We start from the raw sequence: 26,430 nt of genomic DNA, 5'->3' as shown, positions 1-26,430 counted from the left end.
AAGTATACAGTGAAAAGTAGAGCAGAGCCAGAGAGTCACCTTAGTAATGAAAGCATTTGCATGCAATCCTAAAGTCCTGAGTTCAATCCCCAGAACCTGGAGTAGAAGGAGAGGGGAACTAGCCTCTCCTTGGGTGTGGGGTGCATTTGCAGAGCATCAATATTAGCACTTGTATCATACACAAATACTTTTTTTTAAAAAAAAGAATATAGATTTTTTTACCTTTGGTGAAACCATTAACTATCTTTGGCTTTCCAACTCCTTCCATAAATACTGGGTAAAGACTAAACTGATATTTCTCAATGGGAATAAAATTATCTGAAAAGAGAAAAAAGTTTATGTTAATTAAGAATGAAACGTATAGAAAAAACTGCCGGCTATTCTGTCTGAATATTAGTCTTTACTTAAGGATTGGCTTGATGGCTAAGTTAGTTAGGGTTTCCATTGCAATGATGAGTCACCATGACCAAGGCAACTCTTATACATTCAAACTGGGGCTGGCTTACAGTTTCAGAGGTTTAATCCATTATCATCATGGTAGGAAGCATGGCAGCATGCAGGCAGACATGGTGCTGGAGAAGGAGCTGAGAGTTCTGCATCTTGATTCGAAGGCAACCAGGAGAGACTGGCATCCTCAGGCAGCTAGGAGGAAGCTCTCTTCCACAATGGGTGGAGCCTGAGCATAGGAGGAGACCTCCAAAGCCCACCCCACACACTTCCTCCACAAGGCCATACCTCCTAACAGTACCATTCCCTATGGGCCAAGCATATTCAAACCACCACATTCCACTCTCCATAGGCTTGTTCAAACATGTGAGTCCACACCTAAGCATAGCATAATGCAAACTACATTTAGTCAGTCTTATCAGTGTTTAAAAGTTCAAAGTCTAAAGTCCAAAGTTCATGCAATCTCTTAATCATATTCCACTATAAAATCAAAATCAAAAAGCATATCAGACATATCCAACATATACTAGCACAAGATATACACACTATCATTCCAAAATGTCACAGTGAAGAAATACTGGACTAAAGCAAGACCAAAAGCCAGCTGGTCAAACTCCAAACTCCACATCTCCATGTCTAATGTCAAAGAAGCCTTCAGATCTCCAGCTCCTTTCATTCTCTGTTTGCAGATCTGGCATTCAGCAGCAACAAACTTCATTCTTGTAGGCTGGTTCCACTCCCTGTTATCAGCTTGTCTTGGCAGGTATCTCATAGATCTGATAAATCTAACATTTTGAGGTCTCCAAGGCAACTTCAACTTCATGGCTTCTTTTTCCAATGTCTAGGATTCACACATGTTCTTCTGGCCTCTTGTAAAGGATCACATCTCCACCTCTGCCATCCATAGAACTCTAGGCTCAGGTTGACTGTATTCCACTGCTGCTACTCTTGGTGATTATCCCATGGTGCTGTCATTTTCAATACACTGGGGTCTTCCACGACAAATAGACTTCACCAATAGCCTCTCATAGGCTCCCTTCACGGTGCCAAGCCTCAAAATCTTTGCATGACCCCTTTAGTCCTGAGCAGTCAACTGCAACTGAGGCTTCACATTCACCAGTGGCCTTTGTTGGCCTCTCTTGAGTGCTAAGCCTCAGCTGTTCTCCATTACACCTTCAGGCCTCCAAAACCAGTACCACCTGGGTGATTCATATATGTTATCAAGTTCAGCTGCAGCATGATGTACAACCTTGGCTATCTCTGGAATACAGCTTCTTTGTGATCTCAGAAAACACCTTCCCAGAAGATTTCATCTCTGTGATGCTGGTCTCTTCTTAATCACCACTAATTTCCTAGCTCCAGATAACCAGCATCAACCATCCCAGGAACCCCTTCTATTCTTGACTCTAAAACTAGAGGCTTGTGGCCAAGGCTTCATAGGTCTCCCTGGACTAGAACATGCCCCCTTTGTTCAACTTCATCATTACCAGTTGTCTGTTCTCCAACTCCCTTACTGCCTAAGCTTGGCTGTATTGGAACTTGCTGTGTAGGTGGACTTTGAACTCAGAGATTGGCATGCCTCTGTCTCATGAGTTCTGGGACTAAAAGTATGTACCACCACTCCTGGATTTAAGCTTTTCTCTATTTGAAACTTGCCCTGTACCAGGCTGGCCTTGAACTCAGAGATCTGCTTACCTCTGTCTCCTAGGATTAAAGGCATGTGCCACTGTGTGTAAGATTTTCATGGCTTCTATTTCTTGAGATCTAGACAGAAAGCCTCTGTTTTCCAACCTCAAAATCTAGATCACAGGTGTGCCCTCCATTGAACTTCCTGGTACCCTTTTATTATGTTCATGAACCATATATTTTGTATTTTACTTTCTAAGTTTGCTACACTTGGTTGAAATGCTCTTTATGAAATTAAACCAGAGGACAAAATCTATGCTGGGCTTTTATAGGACTTCCTTTGTCAATGAAAATAATCTGAATCTCTTCACCTTAACCTCAGGCAGACTCTTCAGATAAGGGCAAAATAGTCTCTAGGATACATACTAAAACTCTTCTCGGAAACCTCTAGAGTCAGACTTCCACAGTTCAAATCACCCTCTGCACTACTGCCTTCCATACTCCTACTAAAATGACCCAGTATGCCCCCACTTAAAGCATTCCACTGCTTTCCAAAGTCTCAAAATCCACATTCCTCCAAACAAAACCATGGTCAGACCTATCACAGCAATACCCAATCCCTGGTACCAACTTCTGTTTTAGTTAAGGTTTCCATTGCTATGAAGAGACACCATGATCAAGGCAACTCTTATAAAGGCAAACATTTCATTGGGGCTGGCTTACTGTTTCAGAGGCTTAATCCATTATCATCATAGCAGGAAACATGGCAGCGTGCAGGCAGACATTGTGCTGGAGAAGGAGCTGAGAGTTCTGCATCTTGATTTGAAGGTAATCAGGAGGGACTGGCATCCTCAAGCAGCTAGGAGGAACCTCTCTTCCACAATGGGTGGAGCATGAGCATAGGAGGAGACCTCCAAGGCCCACCCCCACAGTGACACACTTCCTCCGACAATGATACACCTCCTAATTTAACTAACACTCCCTTTGGGCCAAGCATATTCAAACAACCACAATGGCTAAAGGAAATTCAGAAATAACCTAAACACTCCAAAGTTTTACTGTAATGATATGGATTTTTAAATAAGTTTTCAAAACTCCTAAGATACAAATGACTAGTTTTCCAAGGACATGCTCCAGGGAGAGCTAATTTGTTCAAGTTCAAGGCACATATTCTTTTGTTTTTGAATTTCCTATTCCAGGATAGCATGTTCTCCCTTTCCCTATCATCTTCAGAGTAGGAAAGATTTTCTTTCTATGTGAATTTAGCTTACTTAGCTTTCCCATTGAAAGTAGCCTGCAAAAGTCACACAAAGGATGGAATGGAGATGAAGAGGTCTCTTGTGCTATCTTAGGATCTCAATACGTGGAAAATAACAATTCCCACAGCAATGTTCAAGACAGATCTGGCAACGATTCTCATGGATACTAATGATATGAGACCAGAAGCCCATAAGCAGCAGAGCTCTGAGAGGTCTGCACTCATCATTTGTCTGATTTACCAACAGCAGTGGAAGAAAACGTATTTCCCTGCCTACGATCTAGGAATAACTTTAGCCTGGAGCTAAATTGTAGGTGTTGAGAGTAAAAGGAAAGTGTGGGTCATATAGATTCTATAAGTAAGCAACCCCAAGCTTCCCTGCTTAATCCTCCCCTCTTCTTTCTGGCTCTGTCTAGAGCTGTTGCTGTTCTAGACACTTACCTCTCAAGGTAACTGGCCACTCTTGGAGGGATAAATATGAGTGACCTAGGTCAGCATGTTCAAAATCCCCAGACTTCCAGCCTAGCCCTCCCAGTCACAGCTTAGTGACATTATAATTGGGTACTAAGTTGGAGGGAAATTTGGCCTTAGACCTTGTAAGACATTGAAATGTAAAACAGAAGCAACATGAGCTCAACTAAAGAAATACCTTATGTACACTTATAAAAGGTTTTAGGAGTGTCACATTCTGACAGAAAGAGTTGGGGAAAAGGTTTAGGTCAATCTTATTGCATCTGTGTAAAACAAAAAAGAAAAATGCTCACAGAAATACAGCAAACATTCTGACCAGGCAAGAGATTATAATTCAGTAGGTAGCTTGGCATCCTTATTTCGAGGTTGTCATTAAATGCTTTATTATCATCAGAATTGCCAGTCTACAGTGTCATACTAATCCATGAAAAGTACAGTACACATACCGTGGATATAATACTTTTTAACATTTGAAGGGATTCTAAGCCATTTCATTCCGTCATCTTCATTAAGGATCTTCCATTCAACAACCAGGTATAACAGACTATAATCATCAGGTGACAGTGTCCAGGAAAGGATGACACAGCTGCTGCTCAGGGGATAAGCACTGAGTGATTCCACAGCACCCACTGAGGGGAAGAGAAGAAATTTATTTTAAATTCAAGATGAATGAAAGTGTGCTCTACCTACCTTGAGAAACAACTCAGAGGGATGGAGAAGGAAGAGGAGGCAGACAATGTATACAAATGTCATGGAGACCACAGATGCAGAATGCAGGAGTCTATGACATGGAGAAGAAAAGCAAATCTACCCCAAATCTAAAAATGGAATGTTGATAGGGTCAAAATTGTTTTCAGCTGAAATCCCACTCAAGTCTGTTTCCCACATTCTCTGATTCTCACATGCTCTTCTCTCCCAATTATTAGTGACACTTTCAAAAAAGGTCCTTAGCAGAGTCCTTCAGAAAGCCTCGGTGGATTTCCACATCTGAGGAGGCCATTCCTATCATGCCTACAGGACCCCACAGGCCCTACACCAATCTGCTCTGTGCTGAGTATGTTCTTCTATGCAGAAGTCACCCTTGTTTTGCTTCATCTCTTCCCCTGAACTGTGAAAACCTGACCAGGTGTGCATCTACTGGAAACAAAGACTTCTCCACCCCAAACCCATGGGAGGAATCTTAGTTCCCAATCAACAGCATTCCCTTAAGATGCTTTCTCTGTCTTCATTCCAAGATCAAGTTCCTGTTTACTTCCTTTAAAAACAAATCATATTCCTGTCCAGGCATGGTGGTACATGCCTTCTATCTCAGCATTGACAGGATAGAGAGACAAGCAAATCTTTATGAGTTTAAGGCTAGACCAATCTAAATAGTGAGTTCCAGGCCAGGCAGAGCTACATAATGAGATCGTATCTCAATCTATAGAACCTACATAAAGGTAGAAGATGAAATCAATTCCACTAAGTTGTCCTCTGCGCTACACACACACATGCTGTGGTATGTATGCCCAAAATTACACACCACAACGCACACACTCACAAAGATATGTGGCAATAATTTTAATTAAAAATAATAAATTACCCTTATAAATTTAGACCATCCCTAAACTTTAAAAAGAAGATACAACATATTCAAACAATAATTAAAGACTTCATGAAAGGAGTGGCCTTTTAGAAGGCTAGAAGCTTGGCAGAGATACCAGAAATGAATATTTTCAATTTAAAATGATATTTTTGACACATAATCCAGATTAGAAGCTCCTATTGAGAGTGTATCTTAGGCCAGGTAGAAGGCCCATCAGATTAAGACACTATCATCTACACTAACAACCTCAGTTAGGTTTCCTAGGATCCACATGTTGGACAGAACTAACTCCCACAAGTTGTCCTCTCACCTCCATAAACATACTCTAGCATGTGCATCCCTCCAAAACTAATTAGTTTTAAAATATATCTTTAAAGAAAGCATCAATGTTCAGAATAATCAAATGTACTAACATTGCTAAATGCAAGGTGTACACCTATTTGCATCAAATAAAGCTCATAATAGTTTCCAAGTCTCAGGAATTAATTTGAGACCATATAGCCTAGCATATTATTACTAAGCTATACAGTATTTTATATATATATAAGTAAAAACTTTAAATATACTACATGCAACTCTATACCATAATATATATAGTATGTACTTATAGAAAGTGATATGTAACAAAATACCCTATATTTATATATAAAGTGATCAATATTCTAATTTTTAGAGAGAGTGTAGTCCACCTTTGTTACCTCAAAGAGTTTAAGTATTATAGTCACTAGAATATTCTATTTCTGATAATGTCATTTCAGAAACATTATCCAGATAAGAATAGTTGGCTATTTGTTTGCCATATATTTCTCACACAGAGAGGAGAGTAAGTATAGAAGTGGATCTTGGACCACTCAGAAGATAATTTAGATAAGAAGGCCTATGCTAAGGTTACATATTAAAAGGGGATGTCCAACCCCAACTAATATGTCTGAAGTGCAATCTGTGAGGGAAAATCATAAAAGACTAGAAGAAAAGATTGTAGGTGCCAGAGGCCTAGGATGTACTGTTGTTAGTATCCCCTAGACATGAACTCTAAACAACATGAATGCCTGAACAAGATCGGCATAAAAGGCAATACCAGTTGACATGCCAGTGTGATAGGGAACATTCCATGGCCCCTCCCCTAGATGAAGAGCTGCAGGTGATCAGTGTCTGCTGAGAGAGGAAAACTTGATCTCCTCCGTGAATGAGCTCCCTCACAGATGACTAATTCCAAGCAGCCAGCCTTGAACACATGTACATACGAGCAAAGCTAAATTGACTTAGTAAGTTATATTACATGTGTACATAATATTCAATAACAGAAGAGATCATGAATTTTGGAGGGGGTTCATGAGAGGAACTGGAGGAGGGTGGCAAGAATGCTATAGATGTAGTGCTGTAGTAGAGGTTGTGCCAGCAGGTCACATCACAATTTAAAAGTGTTGCTGAAACAATAATAATAAACCAGAAGATTCTGCATGAACCACCAGAAAAATAAATAAACTGACAGAGATGGTCAACCACTCCTCAACATCTCTTACCTTTACTCATGGGCCATGAAAAGGTAAGGTTGAAATTCACAAGGGAAGCACCAATGGAATTGATGGCCAGAACTGTAACCGTGTGTTCTGGTTCTGTCCACAGGAAAGTGAGGTTGGTCTGATTTCCTACATCTTCTGACCATGTCCCATTGTGGGCAGTACGATGCTTCACCACGTACCTCCTCACACTACACAGTGAGTCATTTTTGGTCAGGGGCTGTAGGAAACATAAGATTTAATTAGCACACGAATCACAGTGTTTATACCAGAACTCATAGAGTTCTCAGTACACATTCCCACCAGGAAACAGGAGTTAGACCAGGCCAGGAACTCCCCAGTCTAGTGCTTAGGCACTGGGGAGAGGGGTAGGGTCGAAATGAACAATGCAGTAGGCCTGAGCTCAGCTATCACTCATCCAGCACAGGGAAATTAGTTTTCCTCTTTTGAATTTTTTCTTCAAATCCAGAAATTAAATCCCTTAAAGACAGTGAAGTAAAATGTGATTAGGACATTTTAAATATTAAGTATACATAGGAAGTAGTAAGACTTTCTACTCTAATTGTAGAGAAAGATTGACAAGGAAGTTTACTCATCTAGCAAGCAAGTAGAGGAACTGCTTATGTTCTGTGAAAAACCAAGGAATCTCAGATGTCACCACCATTTCATGAACTCAAGTAAATCTGCCACTGTTCCCCCAGGATGTGCTTGGAAGATGATCCTGAGCAGGAAGAGTTTTGACAAAACAGACAAACAGAAAACCTTGAAGGCTAATAAATAATAGTGGCTATTTGGGGGCCCTGGACATTTCCATCTTGTCTATATCTATATAAATTATTTTGTGTTATGGATGATTGCTGTGTAGAACACATACCAGCTCCAAACTTGTTTGTTCATTCTGAAGAGTCTAATAATGCTCTTCACTTCCCAAATGATGACCTTTACCTGTTGCAGGTAAAATCGAATGCTGCCAATCCCTCACAAAGCTTCCACAAGCTGAATTTTGTAACACAGACTAAAACAAGGGTCTCCAAGTTAGAAGTGACAGACACTCTCATATAGATGCACGTATCCTGTGTGGGTAGGGCCTCATGGGTCATAAGATAGAAGTAAGGTGTAGGCAGCCATCATAAGAGAAGAAAGTCTCTGAGGAAACATGTTTGATTTTATCTGAAAAACATCCATGTCATTTTGATGTGTTCATATTTACTTTTGCAGTCATAAGTCAAAAATTAAAGATATTATAAGATGCTCACAGTTCACCTGTACTTTTACTGCCCCAGCCTTAAAATGAGCATTTCTCTCAAGTCCTAATTTCTTTAACCGAATAATGGTGTTAGAAACATTCTTTCCTCCAGGACTGTCTTAAGAGTTAGGCCATCATAGCTTACAAAGTCAAGGATTATATGCATGTATACTGGCCTCTCTACATATACATATCTCTAAATGTTTCTGTAAGGAGCCACCCAGGCTTAATATGAGATTATGTTCATCTCTAACTCTAATCTATGACTACAAGAATTCTGGTGGACACTTTTGCTACTCTGGAGCCTCCTGGGAGAGTAGTGAAAGACACAGGCTCACCGCCATTCATCTTCCTAATTCTTCCATTCTAAAATAGACATATCCTGATGAAATAGCTGTAAGCCTACATCCCTGGTGGAAATGTACAGCTCTAAAGTATCTGTATAGCATCTTCCATCTTACACAATTCAGACTCTTCAGCCTCATTTCCAAAGATAATTAAGCCTTTTCCATTGCCACTCTCTGTGAGGTAATTTCACACACGTGTGATAGAGATAACATAGTCACAATCTGTATTACACACCCTGAAAACCTCCAGTCTGTGATTTTTTTTATTTATATGTCTTAAGGTTCATCTTTGATCTATGAAATTTTTGGTTTGGGCAAATATATAGTGTTGTGTGCCTGCCATTTCAGTTTTCCATAGAAGAATCCCACTTTGTAATAATAGTTATGAGTGTAGTGGTCTGAAGAACTCACATGCAAATTTTCATGTAGAGAGTTTTCAACTCTCACAGGGAAGCATCTATGAGCATGCAGCAAGACTATATTTAGCTTGCAAGGGGACTGCACAAGTTTGCATTTCTACTAGTAACAAACCAAGTTTCTTGCTGTGCTGTATTCTCAATCAGCAGTTTGAAATATCTTTAAAAAAATAATTATTAAAAACAATGAATTCATGAATTTGTTAGGCAAATGGATGGAACTGGAAAATATCATCCTAAGTGAGGTAACGCAATCACAAAAGAATACACATGGAATGCAATCATTGATAAATGGATATTATTTAGCCCTGAAGCTCTGAATACTGAAGATACAATTAGCATATCAATGATTCCCATGAAGAAGGAAGAAGAGGGCCCTAATCCTGGAAAGGCTTGATCCAGCATTGTAGGGGAGTACCAGGACAGAGAAAAGGGAGGGGGAAAAAATAGGAGAATGAATGGAGAGAAGAGGACTTATGGGACATATGGGGGTGGGGACTGGGAAAGGGAAAAGCTTTTAGAATGTAAACAAAGAATATAGAAAAAAATAAAAAAGAAATGTTAAAAAAAAGAAAAAATTAGCCATTCTCATAGATATGGAATCATAACCCATTGCTGTTTTACTTTATAAATCCACAACAATGACAAGCAGTGCTGAGAACCTTCTTGTCCTTTTATTTCTCACCTGTGGGTCTGCTTTGGTTAAGGTCCTAGTCAGAGATTTGGTTCACATTTTTGTTGGGCTATTTATTTTCTTACTGTTGAAGCTGAAGTGTCTTCACTGCAATGAACTTTTTATTCTCTTGACCATCTTTCCAAGGTCAGAATTTACTTTAATAAACTTCAACTTACTAACATGGCCAAAGTGTTGGAGAGATTGCTAGAATAAATCATTTTGCCAACAAACTTTATGGCTTGAGTTTGATTGTCAGAAGCCACATGATGGAAAGAGAAAGAGAGAGAGAAAGAGAGAACCAATTTTTGTAAATCATGCTCTCACTGACCCTACACATGTGTCAGAGGCACTCAAGTGTCCACATAGCACACAATAAATAGACAACAAATAAAAGAATGTAAAAATTGTTGTCTGGTTTTTTTTGGTTTTGTTTTGTCTTGTTCTGTTTTAATAATACAAATGATGGGCATATTAATAATAATAATGATGATGATGGACATGTGTCAGAGACAAAGGCTCAATTCAAAGAGTCTCAAATGACTGAGTAGGAAAACTGTAAAAATGTAATAACATAGTTCAGGCTGAGTATCACTAGATCTGCTATCCTAGATTGTGTACTGTAACCCAAAATTCAGAGTGCTAACTTGATGCCCAAGAAGTTTCAGATCTCAGAGCATTTTGAATTGCAAGATCCTAATGCTTAACCAAAAATGTTTTATTGGTAAAGAATGCACAAGTATTCCAAAATTCAAAACATCCAAAATCTGAAGTATTTCTGAAAAAACAAAACAAAACAAACAAACAAAAAACCCCTCCATGTCCATCCATATTAGAACCAAATGCATAACTAAATATTCACAATCGTCACTGATATAAATAATTGGGCAAATAAATATGATCTACAATAGAGTCAGCCTTGAAAAAATTTATTGTTATAGATTTGCCACTCACAGACAGAAACCTAACTCTCACTCTTCAGCAGCATTTGTCACAGTGACTTCATTTCAAAGAGTACAACACAGAGAGGGAGAGCCATCAGACAGGGAGAGGTGACACCATTCCCAAAGCCAACTCCGCTACAGTCACATCAGCTCAGCTGACCTGAGATGACGTGTAGCTTTATTCTAGCATGACAAAATCTTGCTTTCAAAGTTTGTACTTTGTACCCAAAGCCTCACATGGAAATTTAATCATGAGCTAACATCAGAATATTTGGGAGAAATTATACAAAATTCCAGTTTGCCTGAAATCAGTTATGAACTTTAATTACAATGACATCAAGTTTTTTTTAATTAACCAACAAATATGGTATACTAATATAATGTGTTATTCATAGAGAAAACAGAATATGGGGTTTTGACAAAATTCTTTATGTTCTTGGCTATTTTTCTATAAGTCTAAAACTATCCTAAAAGTTTTATATGTAAAAATGTCAGAGAAATTGTTTTTGTTTTTAAAATTACATTTATTTATTTATGTTGCAAGTGTGTGTGTATGTGTGTGTTGTGTGTGTGTGTGTGTGTGTGTGTGTGCGTGTTTGGCATGGTACTCATGTGGAGTTCAGAGGACCACTTGTGGGAGTCAGTTCTTCCCTTTCACCATTTAAGTCCTAGAACTCAAATTCAGGTCATCATGTTTGGTGGTAAGTATCTTTAAGCCCCATAAGCCATCTTGCCAGAAGTTCAGAACATTTTTTAAGATAAAAAAATATGCATACACTACCCTGTAGCTGTGTGAGATGTTGAGTCCATAGACTACAAACCCTTAAATGCAAACCCTTAAAAGAAAATCTTACTCCAGTTTTAGAACCTAGATTAAGGAACTGGCATGGTTTGGGTCTTGAATATCTCCCTCACAGCTATAGGTTTAACATGTTTATCAGTGTTGGTAGGAGATACAACCTTTAGGATAGAAGACTTAGTCATTCGGCCATAGTAGAAAGGAATAAGGACATTAGAGGAACCCCTTAAAGGGAGTGTTAGGGCCCTTCACTGTTTTCTTTCTCTCTTTCAAGTCCCTGCTGCTATTGGGTGGGTGTGTCATCTGCTCCCATCATAATGGTCCCAAAGTATGACACCAACATAACAGGGAGCTTTGAAACCCTGAGCCCAGGTAAACCTTTCTTCCTTACAAGCTATTTATCACGGGTACTTGGTTAGTGATGACTAACACAGGGACCATAATCACAGAAACACTACTCAGGTTTGGAAACTAAAGGAACACAAAACAGAAAGTGAGCTGCTGAAGGATTGTCCATCCAAGGAAAGGCATTCAAGTACTTTGAGAGTAAGCAGGTTAGTTACGGTGCTATCCCCATCTTCAGATCAACCCTGAGGAACCTATATCGTTCTACTCTCCAATATGACAGTCCCCAGCTATTTGTGGCCATTTAAATTTCTGTTAATTAAATTAAGTAAACTGTGAAAATTTAGATTTTTGCATCACACTGGACACAACCCAAGCCATAAAGCCTCAGACAGCTGACATGTTGGAAAAAGCACATACAAACTGGTACAGAAAGTTCCATCAGGCAACATCACTGAGGAAACATGGGAGCCAGGTATAAGAAAGAATGGGAACTATGTGGAAAGAAAAGAAATTGTTCTGTTCAAGGGCATGATGGAAGTATGAGGAAGGAGGTTGATTGTAGCCCGGGGTACTGGGCAATCTTTATAGCTATGAGGAAAGATGAAGATAAAGATAAAGGAAAACTACTTAGATTCTGTTCATAGCTGACCCTAGCAATGGCTGAACATGTCACTGTCTATCCCTCTGTATGGGACACTCAATATCTAACAAATACCACTGCCAATTCCTAATATCACTTTTAAGTTAAAAGGTCAAAATGGAGACCATTTAGAAATTTGCATTACCATCGAACAAAATCATATAGTAACTGGAATTACAAACTAAGGGTATAAAAACTCTTATATAGCCCAATTTTTAAATGGAGATTGATCTTAGATCAGGCAATCATTTTAAATCATGTATTAACTTCCTCTTGGGAAGAGAAATTCATTTTGCATTTATATAATAAACACAACATTGCCTGCCTCATGTATATCATTCCTAAATTAGTCTTCAGCTTAATGTCTACTGATGAAATTATTAACTTGGGATAGAGATCAGGGCTTTAGGAGAATGACTACTTGAACATTTCCAAGTTGACCATCCATCATTGTGGAAAACACATGACCTATGCTACCATGGAGGTCAAATATTCTCTTACTTCTTGCATACTTGAAGTGTAGGGGAAGAGCCTTGTTTACATTGTTCAGCATTCAACTGAAATCCAGTCGTGGCCTTAAAGCAATAGTATCATTTAGTAATCTTAACCCTGATACAGATGACAAATATGAAGCCCACAGAGTTTAAGACTTTACCATAATTGCAATGATGCAATTATAATTTAACTGAGAAAATAAAGGTTCCTGATAATGTCAATACTCCAGATAGTCAGCTCTGACAACCACATCCCCAAAATGCATTAAAACATAAGCTCTGGGGGTCATTTATGAAGTAATGACAGGACTATGACAAAGTAGAGACAAACGTAAATTCAGAATAAAATAATAAGAGGCAGAAATTAGAAATGCTTTCCATGGCACATGCCTTTAATCCCAGCACTTGGGAGTTTGAGGCTAGCCTGGTTTACAGAGTGAATTCCAGGACAGCCAGGGCAATACAGAAACCTTATCTCAAAAAACCAAAAATAAATAAATAAATAAAATAAAAAGTAATAAAAAGAAAGAAAGAAAAAATACCTTCCAAAGCAAGGTGACATTTCTCTCCTTTTTGGTATCATCCCCATCCATTATTCTCCAAAATTCAGGCCCTCTCATAGGAACTGCAGAATAAGAAGCCTGAGTCAGACACAGGTCCTCAAGAGAAGTGTTTTCAGTTACGTTTGAAGCACACACTTCTTCATTCTCAAGAAAGTTTAACAAATGTTCACAGACCTTTTACATCCATGACAAGTGTGTAGGCTGGACTGCTCCAGTTACTCCAATACCCTAGTCCATCCATCCGCCGGCAGCGAACCTGTACCACATAGACGGCGCAGAGGTCTGACACCAGCAGACTGGCAGACTTTGATTTTGCATTGAATACTTCGTGTGTCTGTAAAGGAAGCCACACTGTTAACATACCTGTCTCCTGTGAGTCAAGAAGTGTGCTTTCATTTTAAACTGTAACACCATTCCAAACTTAAGGCCAATTGATGTTGTATTTTCCCACTTCAGAAATCACAAAGTTTGGCTAATCAAAGGAACACTGCCTCCCACATTGGCTCATTCCCTTGTGAATTCACTGCTCTTATAAGGTCAGTTCCAAACACTCTCGCCCTGCTGCTAACCCTTGTCCTCTGGTCCCTTCTCCACCACAAAGACAAGAATTCTAACATGGTGGTCAGACAGGACTCTCTAAAGAATCAAGCAGGTAGGACTCACATACACCAAAATGAGGTGAGTGTGTTAATGATGTAATCAGGGTTTCTTGTATTTCCAGATTTAGCAAGTTGCTGCAAAACTAACAGTTTCCCATATGCACACTCAGCACTGATTGTTCAATAAAAGTAGCCTCTATCAAAATGCCCATGCATACGTATACTAAAAGCTATCTGAAGACCTTATAAGAAACGTTGGTCTCTGAAAAAAAAACTGAGTGTGGGTAAAAAGGATGCAATATGGCAAATGTTTCTTCAAAACAGCCTTCTCCAAACAGTTAATGTTTTAAAGTCCATCTCTATACTAGAAAGGTACAGTGACACTTCTAGAGGACCCTGCTATATCTCTCCTGGGCATATACACAAAGGATTCCCCAGCATGCAATAAAAACACATGCTCCATTATGTTCATAGCAGCCTTATTTATAATAGCCAGAAGCTGGAAAGAACCCAGATGCCCCTCAAAGGAAGAATGGATACAGAAAATGTGGTATATTTACACAATGGAATACTACTCAGCAATTAGAAACAATGAATTCACAAAATTTTTAGGCAAATGGTTGGATCTGGAAAATATCATCCTAAGTGAGGTAACCCAATCACAAAAGAATACACATGGAAAGCAATCTCTGATAAGTGGATATTAATTAGCCCAGAAGCTCTGAATACCCAAGGCACAAATCGCATAACAAATGACTCCCATGAAGAAGTATGGAGAGGGTCCTGATCCTGGAAAGGATTGATCTAGCATTGGAGGGGAATATAAGGACAGAGAAAAAGGAGGGAGGTGATTGGAGAATGGATGGAGAGAAGAAGGTTTATGGGACATATGGGGAGGGGGGATCTGGGAAAGGGGAAATCATTTGGAATGTAAACAAAGAATATATAAAATACAAATATTAAAAAAAGAAATGTAAATGAAGATTATATTCAATAAAAATAAATAAATAATAACAAAAAAAAAAAAGAAAGGTACAGTGAGGCAGGGTTTCCTCAGCCTGTTTAACCACACAGTCTCTTTCACAGAACACTTCATTGGGAAATGTCCTGTCCAGAATCCTTTGCGATATGCTAGATCATGATATTTCATTCCTTGCAGAGATTAACCTTTGACAATCTACATAATGAAAGTAACTACACAGTAGAGGAGTGTATATTCTCTCTTTGCCAGGAATAATGCTAAGATGCTGTTGCACGCTTAACTCTCTGCAGCTGGCTGTGATACCTGCATGAAACATGGGAGATTGGTCATGGAAGAGATAGGGGCTCACAAGGCCCCACTTCTCCCTGAGGATTTTACTGTTGCTGCGGGAATCTGAGACATTTTCTTTGGTGATATAGCTGCTGATAAGCTGCCCATGCACCTATGGGAAAAACTCCTTACCAAAAATGTAGAATGACAACTAGCTAGCAAGAGGAAGGGGGTCATTTGTAGGAGAACAAGAGGTGGTAAGACGGGGTGAGTATGATCAAAATACAGTACATGGATGAAAATATCACAATAGAACCCATCAATAAGTATGATTAATATATGCTTACAAAACATTTAAATAGCATCTAGTAGTCCCAGGACTTGAAAAGGCTAAGCAGCAAGAGTTTATAAGTTCTAGGCCAGCCTGAGCTACAGAATGGCTTTGAAGTTAGCCTGCACTATAGAGACTCCAATTTACACACACACACACACACACACACACACAAAGAGAGAGAGAGAGAGAGAGAGAGAGAGAGAGAATCGATTTGAAATAAAAGGTACCTTCCATTGTATTTCTTTTCCACTTAAGCCATATCGAATCTGGAACTGAAGGTTATTCTCTGGAAAGACTGGCTTTTCCCAAGATACGTTCAATAATCCAGTGTTTATAGTAATCTCTGCTTTTACATTAGATGGAGGTAGTGGTTTTACTAAAAAAATAAATAAAAAATAATATTATGTAATAGTAACTTAAGTAGCAATATTAACTATCATTATACCTTATAGACAATATCCTTTTCAAAGTCTTGTCTTTACACCATGAATGAGCCAATGGCTTCTGCTGCCATAGCAACGTGTTAAATTGCTTAAGTACTATACTTTTACACTAGCTAGTAAGGAACTTTTCTCCAGAGGGCATGCCCTACTATCTCAGATCCTGTCAGATCCCCCCACAACTGTCACGAGTCAGAATCTGAGAGGTTGACATGAGTTAGAGCCCAAGGTCTCTGGGATGGTGGCCAGGACACTCCTCCTCTTTGATTATTTTGATGGGCACCTCCACCACAGAAGCATCCAAAGAGAGAGAGCCATTGACTGGAATATGAAGTACACAACTCTAGTAGCTGAAGGGAAATAGAACCCATAAATTGGAAAACCCCAATTAGGGCCATCTACAGACATTATACAGTTAGGAAAGGGTTCTGTAGACATTCTGGGTCTATCCCCTCAACACATTGGCTCCCTCAAACTCTGTAATTCAGGACAGCATTGATTCACAGGGAACAAAGAAGACCCGGACTGCACATGAGTGTTGGCCATCATTCTTTCCCTCCAAGTCTCACTTCTGAAAAAAAAATGTGCAAAAAGTGCAGTCTCTTATTTGAGCAGTTTTTGACCACTTGAGAAACCAACACTAGTACTTTAGACAAAAATGTCTCAAATTTGTCATTAGTATGTAGTTTCTTATGACCATTAAAGTCCTCACAGTTCATAAAAGCATTCATTTCCAAGCCAGGAAGATGATAAAATGTTTATCCCTAGAAAAGGCCATTTCTTTCCAAGAAACTACATGCCAAGAGTTTGAGACAGAGTAAGAGTTCATTCTTTGGTTGTACTTCAGTGGGTCACATGCATAGATTCAGTGACTACCAAGCTGTAGTATCCACACTGACCGGAGTGATGCACACATCCAGGGACTATGGTGGGTGATTCAGAAGGTTTTCCTGCCTGACCCAAGCTTTAAAGGCTAGGAGGAGGGAGCACGGAGGTTTATACCCTGAGTCTTTATTTCCACATCACTCTCTTCCTAAGGCAATATGAGCCCAATTTAAACTCTTTTAGTTTTGGAAAATAAAAACAGCCAGTGTTATTCAGACAGAATGTTGTTGATTCCATGTTGTATGTGAATGTTCATGGCCCTTTCCTACCCTGGAATACTGAGTAACAGAAATACAATGCAGTAAAACACGTACATTGGAATCATGTAAAGGAAAAGATAATCAATTAAGTAGGCATCTTTGTCAAAAAACAGATATAATAGTTAAAATAAATTCACTCCATAGTTAACAAAATATAGATTCCATTTCAAATGTGTGCTGACCAATTTAGAAAATTATGAAAAATATACTGATTTTGGCATAATTTTTTAACAAAATAATGTATAGCAACAAAAGAAATGACTTGTAAGTCGGTCATTTCTCAAATATTCTGTGGTAACTTTGGACTCAATGACTCTTTGACATAAGTAAAATTACAGATTTCACCATCTGCGTCAATTTTCTTCGATTCCTTTAGCTATTTTGAATGTTTCTTACCCAGTTTCTCAAATTCAGTCTTGAAGCCTTTAGATTATCAAATAAAACTTTCATATTAAAATAGCAAATTCTTTCAGAACTACACTAGAATCCTCATAAAATCGCTCTCACAGCAACACATGCAATCAAGTGCTCTATAGAAATACTCAGCTACTATGAATCTATTACCCATATTTATAAACAAACATGCTATCAATAATACAAAAATTAATTCAAAATTGTATTAAAACTCAAAAATAGAAAGCTTCTACAGCCAATCATCTTCTCAATATATTGCTCTATAAACAGAAACAATTTTCTTCTTCAAAATATAGTGCAATTAGAAAGTAACATTCAAATATAAGGAACATATAGTTTGACGTACCTACAGAGTCAGGAAGGACACATGTTGGTGGAGAGTCAAGTAAACCTAAAGAATGGTTGATCCTGATCCACATTGTATAGCCAGATAATAGAAAGATTGGCTGGAAAACACATTCATAAAAGCCATCTCTCTGTAAGATGCAGTTTTTGAGTTCAGACGTAGGATGAATAGATGGTCTATCAGGACAATACAGGCTGCGCCTTAAAAGATATTTTAAAAAAAAAAAGTAGCCAGTTAATATGTAGAATTTATTTTAAAAAAGACATTTAGAATTCCAATTTGTCGTTTGATATCATGTTCTCTGTCTGAAAACTGATGCTGTTGTTATAAAGGCCTCCTTGAGCTCCAAGCTCCAGCTGGATTTTAGTCTTTCCACAAACTGACTATAAAAACACTTCGTGGGAGGTGAAGGACAGATGTGAGAAGGTAAGTTAGGCCCAGAGCTGCAGGATGGTGGTGATTACCTAGGGCAAGGTCCTCAGACTTCCTACTGCTGCCACTCTAACACAGTTCTTTCTGCTGTGCTGATCCCCCAACCTTCCTGCTGCTATGACCCTGTAACACAGTTCCTCATGCTGTGCTGACAGCCCCTCCCCCAGCCATGAGATGACTTTCAGTGCTACTTCATAACTGTATTCATGTCAGGATCAGGATTTGGTATTGTATTCATTACATCAGTTTGGACTAGAACGTGGTGGAGCCCTGCCAGTCAAGCCAAATATTACTCTCGCCCGTTACATTCTCCATTTCTGTTGGAATTTAACACACTGTTTAAAGCAAAAACAAAAGAAACTAACAAAAAAAAAACCCTGCTTTCCTTCCACCTCAGGAGTCCCCCCAAACCTACTTTTAATCTTTTAAACAAAGTCTACTTTCAACAATTGAGTTACTGAAACAAGCCTCTGATGTGTTGGCTCTCAACCTGTAGGTCACGACCCCTTTCACAAATCTGTATCTCCATGGGGGGAAAAAAATCACTCATTTTCTTTTTCATGTTTAAACTCATTTTCTCAGAAATGAAAATTCTTTAGACATTAGGAGTTGTAAACAAACCCGACCTACTTCCTCGCAGCGCGCAAAGTGATTCTTCTCTTAGAAATAGCCTTCCTGTCACTATTTGCTCTGGAAATGGTATCCAGATGACTAAATCTCTTACAACTCTACAGAGATGAAAGGGAGAAGGAAAGAGGAAAGCGAAAACACTAAAATCATTTCTCATTTACTGTCTTTGTAATATTTTCTCCTCACTGTTATAGGTGTGTGTGTGTGTGTGTGTGTGTGTGTGTGTGTATGCACACGTGTGTTCAGATGATTAATGATGGGTGAGGAATGCAATGACAGACGGATGTATAGTCATTAGTGTGTGGCACAACAGCAGCACAGAACACGGTGGCGAAGGTCTAGCTTGGAATGGTTAGCTTCGCCATCATGACAGTAGGAACCATTTATTGATTGCTCAAGTGGAATGTTTTCTAGGCAGAGTGATATTACTTAATTACAACAAAATGAAATGTCATTAATTTACCCCCAAAGCATATGAATCCTACCATTCTCCCCATTTTACAGACACAGAAATTAGCACTTGGGAGGTTCAAGAACTCGTTAAGGATTTGTAGTTGGTTACAAGGTGATCCCATGAATGTTAGGATGGAAAATGAGCTATGGAGCTTATAAGTGGTTTTCTGCAGACATATGTTTGCATGTGAAAATGCATGAAAAGACATATATAATTAAAATGGCCTAGCACAAACTTCCCATTGGTGTTAAAATATTCATAGTATATAGGATAAAAGCACCAATTTTTCCCATCTAAGAAATGCAAAAATTGACATTTTTCTTCCAGTACCACAGAGGAATCAACTCAGAGGATGAGGCACAGAGCTCAGATCACAGGACTGAAGAGAAGGGATATAGCTTCTGGGTTGAAATTTTAGATTTTAAGAATAAATGGGAACCTTATACAAACTGAAATTCTCCAATGCAAATTTAAATATCAGAGCATAGAGTATAAGTGTGGCAAACATACTGGACAACTACCATGAAGGCTTTCCAAACAAGGATGTATGTGCCTTCTTTCTACCAGTGAGACATCATTTAGGACATGCATTCTGTCAAAACAAGGGGGGATACTATTCAGATATGTCTTAAATTATAAAAAAGCAAATGAGCACAAATTTGTCTTTAATAGAACCCATTACCCCTACTAAATACTGATTGCTTTCTTACTTAATTCACTTCATTCTAAAAAACAAGACCAAACAGACCATCACATCCTGTAGAATCATGTTCATCTGTCTCTTTTCTTCTAATACTGACCTTTAGCTGAATGATGTTACGTTTTTTAAAACAGTGCACAGCCAAGTGTAGCCCGTTCTTTGAATCAAAATCCCTTGCATGTCACTCAAGAGTCAAAAATGCAATTCCAGGAATTTGGTTAGTAAACATGATAATACAAAGTTAAAACAAAATACTTTTTTTTGTTTTTTGTTTTGTTTTGTTTTGTTTTAGCCTCGGGTGTAAATGTTTTCAAAGAGTACAATTTATATAATTTCTCACAGACTTTCTAATGAACTATATTCAAACTTCTGCTCATGGAGAAAGGTGCACCAGATTTCTGCTATAGTAATAGATTAATAGAAAATTTAACTGTGTCATGCCCAGGGAAGCACAAAGAAGCAAATACAATACATACCTGCGATACCTCAACTGCACAGTGCTTCCCTCTAGTGATTGGATTGTGCTGGGTGACCATCTGCAAGTCATTTTAGTTAAGTACCCGTCAGTTTCACATGATATATTGATATTGACATCTATTTAAAACACATTAAAATATTAATATAAAGTAAAAACACCAAAAATCATGAAAAAAAAAAACATTTTCCTCACATGTTTAGTAGGACTCTAATGCAGTCCATGATAACAAATGATCTCATAGGACAGAGTGGACGGGGCCTTGGGATTCTTACCGATCACATATAATTCAGCATAGCGGTGATGGCACGCCTGTTCATTGCAGCAATATACTGCGTCATAGGTAAACTTCCCGCGAGGTCTGGTGGCTTTCAGGTTGGAGAAAGTAACTTTGCTAACGTGGTCACTCACAATGCTATACTGTATCGCAGGGATTTTCTCAGCTAGATTCATCCACCAAACTATCTGTTTTGAGGAGATAATCTGGTTTTCATTTTTGTAGGTGCAATGAAAGGAAGCATTCGATCCAACACTTGTCAGAATTTTGGGTGGAAAATACACAACATCTGTAACAGAGATAGAAAGGCAGGAGTTTAGATGGAAAGAGAAACCATCATGTGAGCAGTCTTACCACAGAAAAGAGATGGCCACGTCCTGGTTACCCTGCCCAAGTCAAATGTGTGCACTGAGAATCTTGCTGCTGCTGTGGACAGCCCTTTAGAGCATCAGGAAGCTCTGCTCTCAGGTGAACAGAGCCTCTGTGAAAAGAACGACGACAAGCTTCCAAACTTGGGGCTTCTTCCTTGCAGCTATACCTTAGCAACCGTTTCTTCCAAGTGACACGAGAAACTAACTAAATGAAGTTTCATATGCTTGCACAATAATCCATTTTCCACCAGACTATTAAAATTGAATGTGCATGTGCAGGCAGACACAGAAAAATAAGCAAGTAAATAAATGATAAAGAGAAAAGGAGGACCAGTGCGATGGCTTAGCAGGGAAAGGTACCTGCCGTCAAACCAAATGAGCTAACTCAATCCATAGGACTGACATAATAGAATGAAAGAATTGGCCCCTGCGAGTTGACCCATGACCTCAACATATAGACCAGGGCACGTGTATGCATACAAAATAAATAAAATTTTAAAATTTCAAAAGAATCAGTAAAACATAGCATGTGGAGTTTTATTAAGCTGTATTTATTTATTTTATGTGTATGTACACTGTAGCTGTCTTCAGACACACCAGAAGAAGACATCAGACCCCATTACAGGTGGTTGTGAGCCACCATGTGGTTGCTGGGAATCGAACTCAGGAACCTCTGCGTGAGTAGTCAGTGCTTTTACCACTGAGCCATCTCCCCAGCCCAATGTAGCATGTGTTCTTAGTACAGACCACTATGACACAAAATCCTGAAGAGAAGGAATGTGTTGCTATTGTTTTCTTTATAGGTACAAAGGCTTCTAATAAGCAGTTAAATAGGTAATACGCTAATTTTACAGCAATGGTTTTCCATGTACTGTGCACACTGCACATTTGTGCTGAGTGTATCTATGGTAAACAGAAACAGGACAGCACTGAACATCATATCGCTGGGCAGAGGCTAGGCCACTAGGTTATAGGAATGACTGAGTATAATCCCAGCCTCAAGGATATGCAGCTTTCCCGGGAATGGAACTCACTGCTGACCCCTGCCTGCCACACACCTGAGAGACTGGGGCTCCACAGTCTCATCTCTGAACTGTCTCAAAGCCACAAATTGAGGCTCTTCATTACAGATTACTTTTAAAAATCTCAAGGTGTTTTAGTTCAACCTCAAATGCATCCAATGAGACTTAATTGAGGAATAAAGTTAAAATGTATATGGTTTATGACTGATTAAATGCTTAAATCTAAAGGTGATGGCTCAGCAGTTAAGAGCACTGACAGGGTGGCTCACAACTATCTATAATGGGATCTAATGCCCTCTTCTGTCATGCAGGCATACATGCAAATAGAGCAGTCATATACATACATACATACAAACTTTAAAAGAGTATCAATCTGTAAATCTATAGTAAACTTGAAACATTTGAAAAATGCTGAATACTTAATTGTTGGGAATCAGAGAGCTTGGCTCAACGCCCCCAGCTGAACTGTTTGCACAGGTTTCTTGAGAGCAAAACATCCTGTGGCTTAGCTTGATTCCTGCCTTCTGACCGGGTGTGGTACGCACTTCCCAGGTGCCTGACCTATGACTATAATTGATTTTTCCTGTTCCCTTCCCTGGCCTCTAGTATATATATTGCTGGTTTCCCAGTAAGGTAAGGGGGGGGGGGGGGGTCATTCTCCTTGCAGAATGACTCGTGTCTATTTTTTTTTAATCCCCATGGGAATAAATTGCTTGAAGAAGATCTTCCTGTGTTGTGTCATTCCTTGCTGGCGAGAGTGGTCTCAACACTTAATTGGTAAAAGAGCACAAATATTATCCTAGTAAATATTATGCAACATTTAGTTTAAGGAATAGGACAGCTATAACTTCATATAGCAAAAAAAAGCCACTAATAACTTCACAATATCTACATTAACAAATAAAAGAGGATATTCTACTGATAAGTATTAATGTTATTAATTACTCAAAAATACAGACCATGAATCAAAACATTTTTAGGTAGAATTCATTTTAGCTTGTGTTTATCACAGCCCCAGAAAACAGACTTTTTAATTCTAGGGGCCGACATGCTGATTTCTCTTTAAAGAGAAAACATGGAGCCTGCTTACACAGAGTGTGATTCAGCGCACATCATCGACTATTACATCAGCACAGTGAATGATAGTGTAAGAAGGAATATTTGGGGGAGCTACATTAACAGACAAGCTTTTGTTTCTACTGCAAGTGCCAGTGTCTTAGTTTGTTTCCGATGTGGTTGAGTTCATTTCTCTTAATCCTCACCTACCAGCAGCTGAGCCATCTGAGTTTAGCAGGTAGCATCGTGGTTGAGACCTTCAGTGTCTCCAAAGGTCAGAAGCTGAAGGCCGGGACACCAGCCTGTGCTGCTGCTGGGATCTATGAGAGCTTCATGAGGGTGGTGCCGCGCAAGGAGTCAGGTCACTGGAATTGTGCCCATGACAGGGACTGGGCCCCAGGTTTCTTCATCTCTCTTGCCTGTGAACAGATGCTCTCTCCTTCAGTCTCCCACTGCCGGTAGACTATGTCCTCACAGGCTCAAAGCGACACGTTCACGATTAAAACCTTAAATATGTATGAGCCAAAATAACATTTTCCCCTTTTAAAACTGATTTTTGGTGGTAATTTTGATTGGGTGGTGGCTATTTACTCACATTTTTGTTGTTGTTGTTGTTGTTGTTATTTGCATGTTTCTGTTTGGATGTTTGAAGGTTAGAGATGACTCACTACAGCACAATCAAACAGACCAACAAAAGTGGTGTGTGTGTATGGTGTGTGTGGTGTGTGTGGTATGTGTGTGTATGTTTTGTGTGTGTGTGTGTGTGTGTGTATGTATGTGTGTGTCTGTGTGTGTGTTCTTTGTAGGATAATCTGACTATATTATATGAGGATGCAAAATATGAGCTGGCATTTGAAAAAACCAAGCAAATTTAAACTTGCAGATAGTGACATACATCGTAAAGAAGAACAGAACTACAAACATATCCATCTAAAGACCTAAACTGAATGAGATCAAATATTGATCAAAAATGCATCAAATCAACCAGTATATTATATGAAGTTTCTAGAAAAGCATTCATACTCAGCTTTGAATTCTAACCAACTTTGCAAAACAACACTGATTCTTTTAACACTGCCTCTTTTTATGAAGGAGAAGTTTTAAATTTTAATTATGAAATAAAACAACAGCAAGCTTTCTACATTTCCATATTGCCCAGTGGTTAATAAAGACAAACTATCAGAATACGGAGGCATGGTGGGCTTCTATTTCCTTTTGTACAGCTTCTCCCTTCCCTCCCCACCTGGCCCCATACTCCACACAGAAGACTCCACCTGAGATATTGTCATTTCCATCTCCCTCCCATGTGACTCATAGGTCAGAGCTGGTTAAGAAGACCAGATTATAGAAGATTCAACTTTCCTTAGGAAACAATAAAAAATTCAAAATCCAAATTATCAGCATCCTATTATACACATAGTGACAGTAGAAACTTAGTTGATGAATAAAGATACAAAATCATCGTCTGAGGCTCCTCCTGTGCTGGGCCCCTGAGTCTCCTGCCCTGAGCCAATTGTTCAACACTCAATTTTGCTCCCTCTCACAATCTCACTTTGCACCAAGAAATTAGTGTCCACCATCCTGTAGCAGGAATGGCGGTCCCACCTCAATGTAAATGCCAGGGGCTGTGCATCCACAAAAGCATCTCCTGTCAGAGGACCTAATTAAGAACTGTCTGAGAGACCAAGGATTGCTGGTGCAGACAATGCCAGCCAATCAGGAACTGCTATTTAGAAGAGATGCTTTCTTGAGACCAATGGGGATTGGGTGAAGGGTATTAAAGAAGCTTGCATCATTGTTCAGATGAGCTTGCTGTAGCATTTCTCATCTGCTCCTGGAGTCTGTGTCTTTGGCTCTGTGCCATATCACCTCCAACCCCAAGGGCAGGTAGGGTCAGCATCGAGTAGTCCATGGCCCAGGCTGCACCTTCCCATCTCTAGGTTTTGAGATTCTGAATACCTAGGCTGTGAATTTAAACTAAAATTATATCTGATGTTCACTGAATGTTTATTAAGAGTCTAGTGCTGTAATAAGCACTTTGTTATATTATTTTCACGCTATTCATGGAAAAACAGCCTGATTTTACAGACAAGAAAACTGAGGCACAGAAAGGTTAAGAGCCTCTCCAAAGAAATCATAATGTTGGTCCTTGCATAAACTTGTAGACTCCAAAATCAATGCTTCTAAGACACTGATGCAACTTGCTTTCTGACTAATTAACACTTCTTAAATACTAAGTAATCAATAAGGAAACTTGTTGAATGAAATGGATTGATTGTGCTCATCATTTTACACTGTGATTTCTGTGTAACCACAATGAACCTGAGTAAAAATGAACAAGCAGACTACCAAAGACACACTTAAGGGTCGCCCTGAATTCACAACTCAACTGTGGCAGGGGCGGAAACCACACAAGATTCTCAGAGCTCCGAAAAACACTGCATCTCACCTCTTTGTAAAACTGTAAATACATCACAGTTTCTCTGATGTTAAAAATAACTTGAAAAGTAGATAGGGAAGAGAGGAGACCAGACACACAGGTCTCTGAGTCACTGAGGTGAGACCGAGAGCCCAGGAGATCACTCACACCTGAAAGGACTGCTGAATCACATGTGCCAGAGGTGGAAGTTTAGGTCAATCGCAGGATAGCCTTAGTGAGCATCCAAGTGTGTCAGCTGTATCTACAGTGTTCTCGGCAGTAATGAGATCTAGGATGGATTTCCAGGCAGAGTTGAGCCAGGCATTCTTAGCTAATACCAACAGGTTGTTAAAGCAGTTATGAACATCAAGGTAGCTGATTCCAAGAAAAGAACAGGACCCACCCACCATGAGAAAGCTTCTGTGCTTCTGCCAAGCTTGCATCATTGGTAGGAAAACCTGCCGTAGGGGTAAAACCAAAATTTTACTGTTGGCACCAAATGCTGTGGAATAGCAAAGAGGAAATAGTCACAACAGTGAGTTGCAGCTCACCGACTCCAGAATGAGACACAGCCTTTGAGATAGCTGGATCTTCACTGAAACCCTCAAGGACTTTTGGCATGAATACAAGTTTGACTCTCTGTAGTTATAAATCTAGAGATCAAACCAAAGAATGAAAAATAGCCAG

The 26,430-nt window shown here is 39.2% G+C and overlaps 1 protein-coding gene across 4 annotated transcripts in view; it reads right to left on the bottom strand.

The window, feature by feature from the left end:
• Positions 1-26,430, bottom strand: part of Lepr (leptin receptor) — a 123,603-nt gene that overhangs the window by 22,559 nt on the left and 74,614 nt on the right. For all 4 annotated transcript variants that reach the window (XM_052176857.1, XM_052176856.1, XM_052176858.1 and 1 more), the window contains exons 8-16: positions 20,874-21,164; positions 20,600-20,717; positions 17,908-18,107; positions 15,790-15,938; positions 13,552-13,711; positions 13,357-13,439; positions 6,911-7,127; positions 4,249-4,431; positions 223-318 (exon numbers count right to left, since the gene is read on the bottom strand). In XM_052176857.1, the coding sequence (XP_052032817.1) occupies positions 223-318; positions 4,249-4,431; positions 6,911-7,127; positions 13,357-13,439; positions 13,552-13,711; positions 15,790-15,938; positions 17,908-18,107; positions 20,600-20,717; positions 20,874-21,164 (1,497 nt within the window). The remainder of the gene's footprint in view (positions 1-222; positions 319-4,248; positions 4,432-6,910; positions 7,128-13,356; positions 13,440-13,551; positions 13,712-15,789; positions 15,939-17,907; positions 18,108-20,599; positions 20,718-20,873; positions 21,165-26,430) is intronic.

The sequence above is a fragment of the Apodemus sylvaticus genome, chromosome 3, assembly GCF_947179515.1.
Source record: "Apodemus sylvaticus chromosome 3, mApoSyl1.1, whole genome shotgun sequence".
Lineage (NCBI taxonomy): Eukaryota > Metazoa > Chordata > Mammalia > Rodentia > Muridae > Apodemus > Apodemus sylvaticus.
This window is presented reverse-complemented; position numbering and strand designations above follow the sequence as displayed.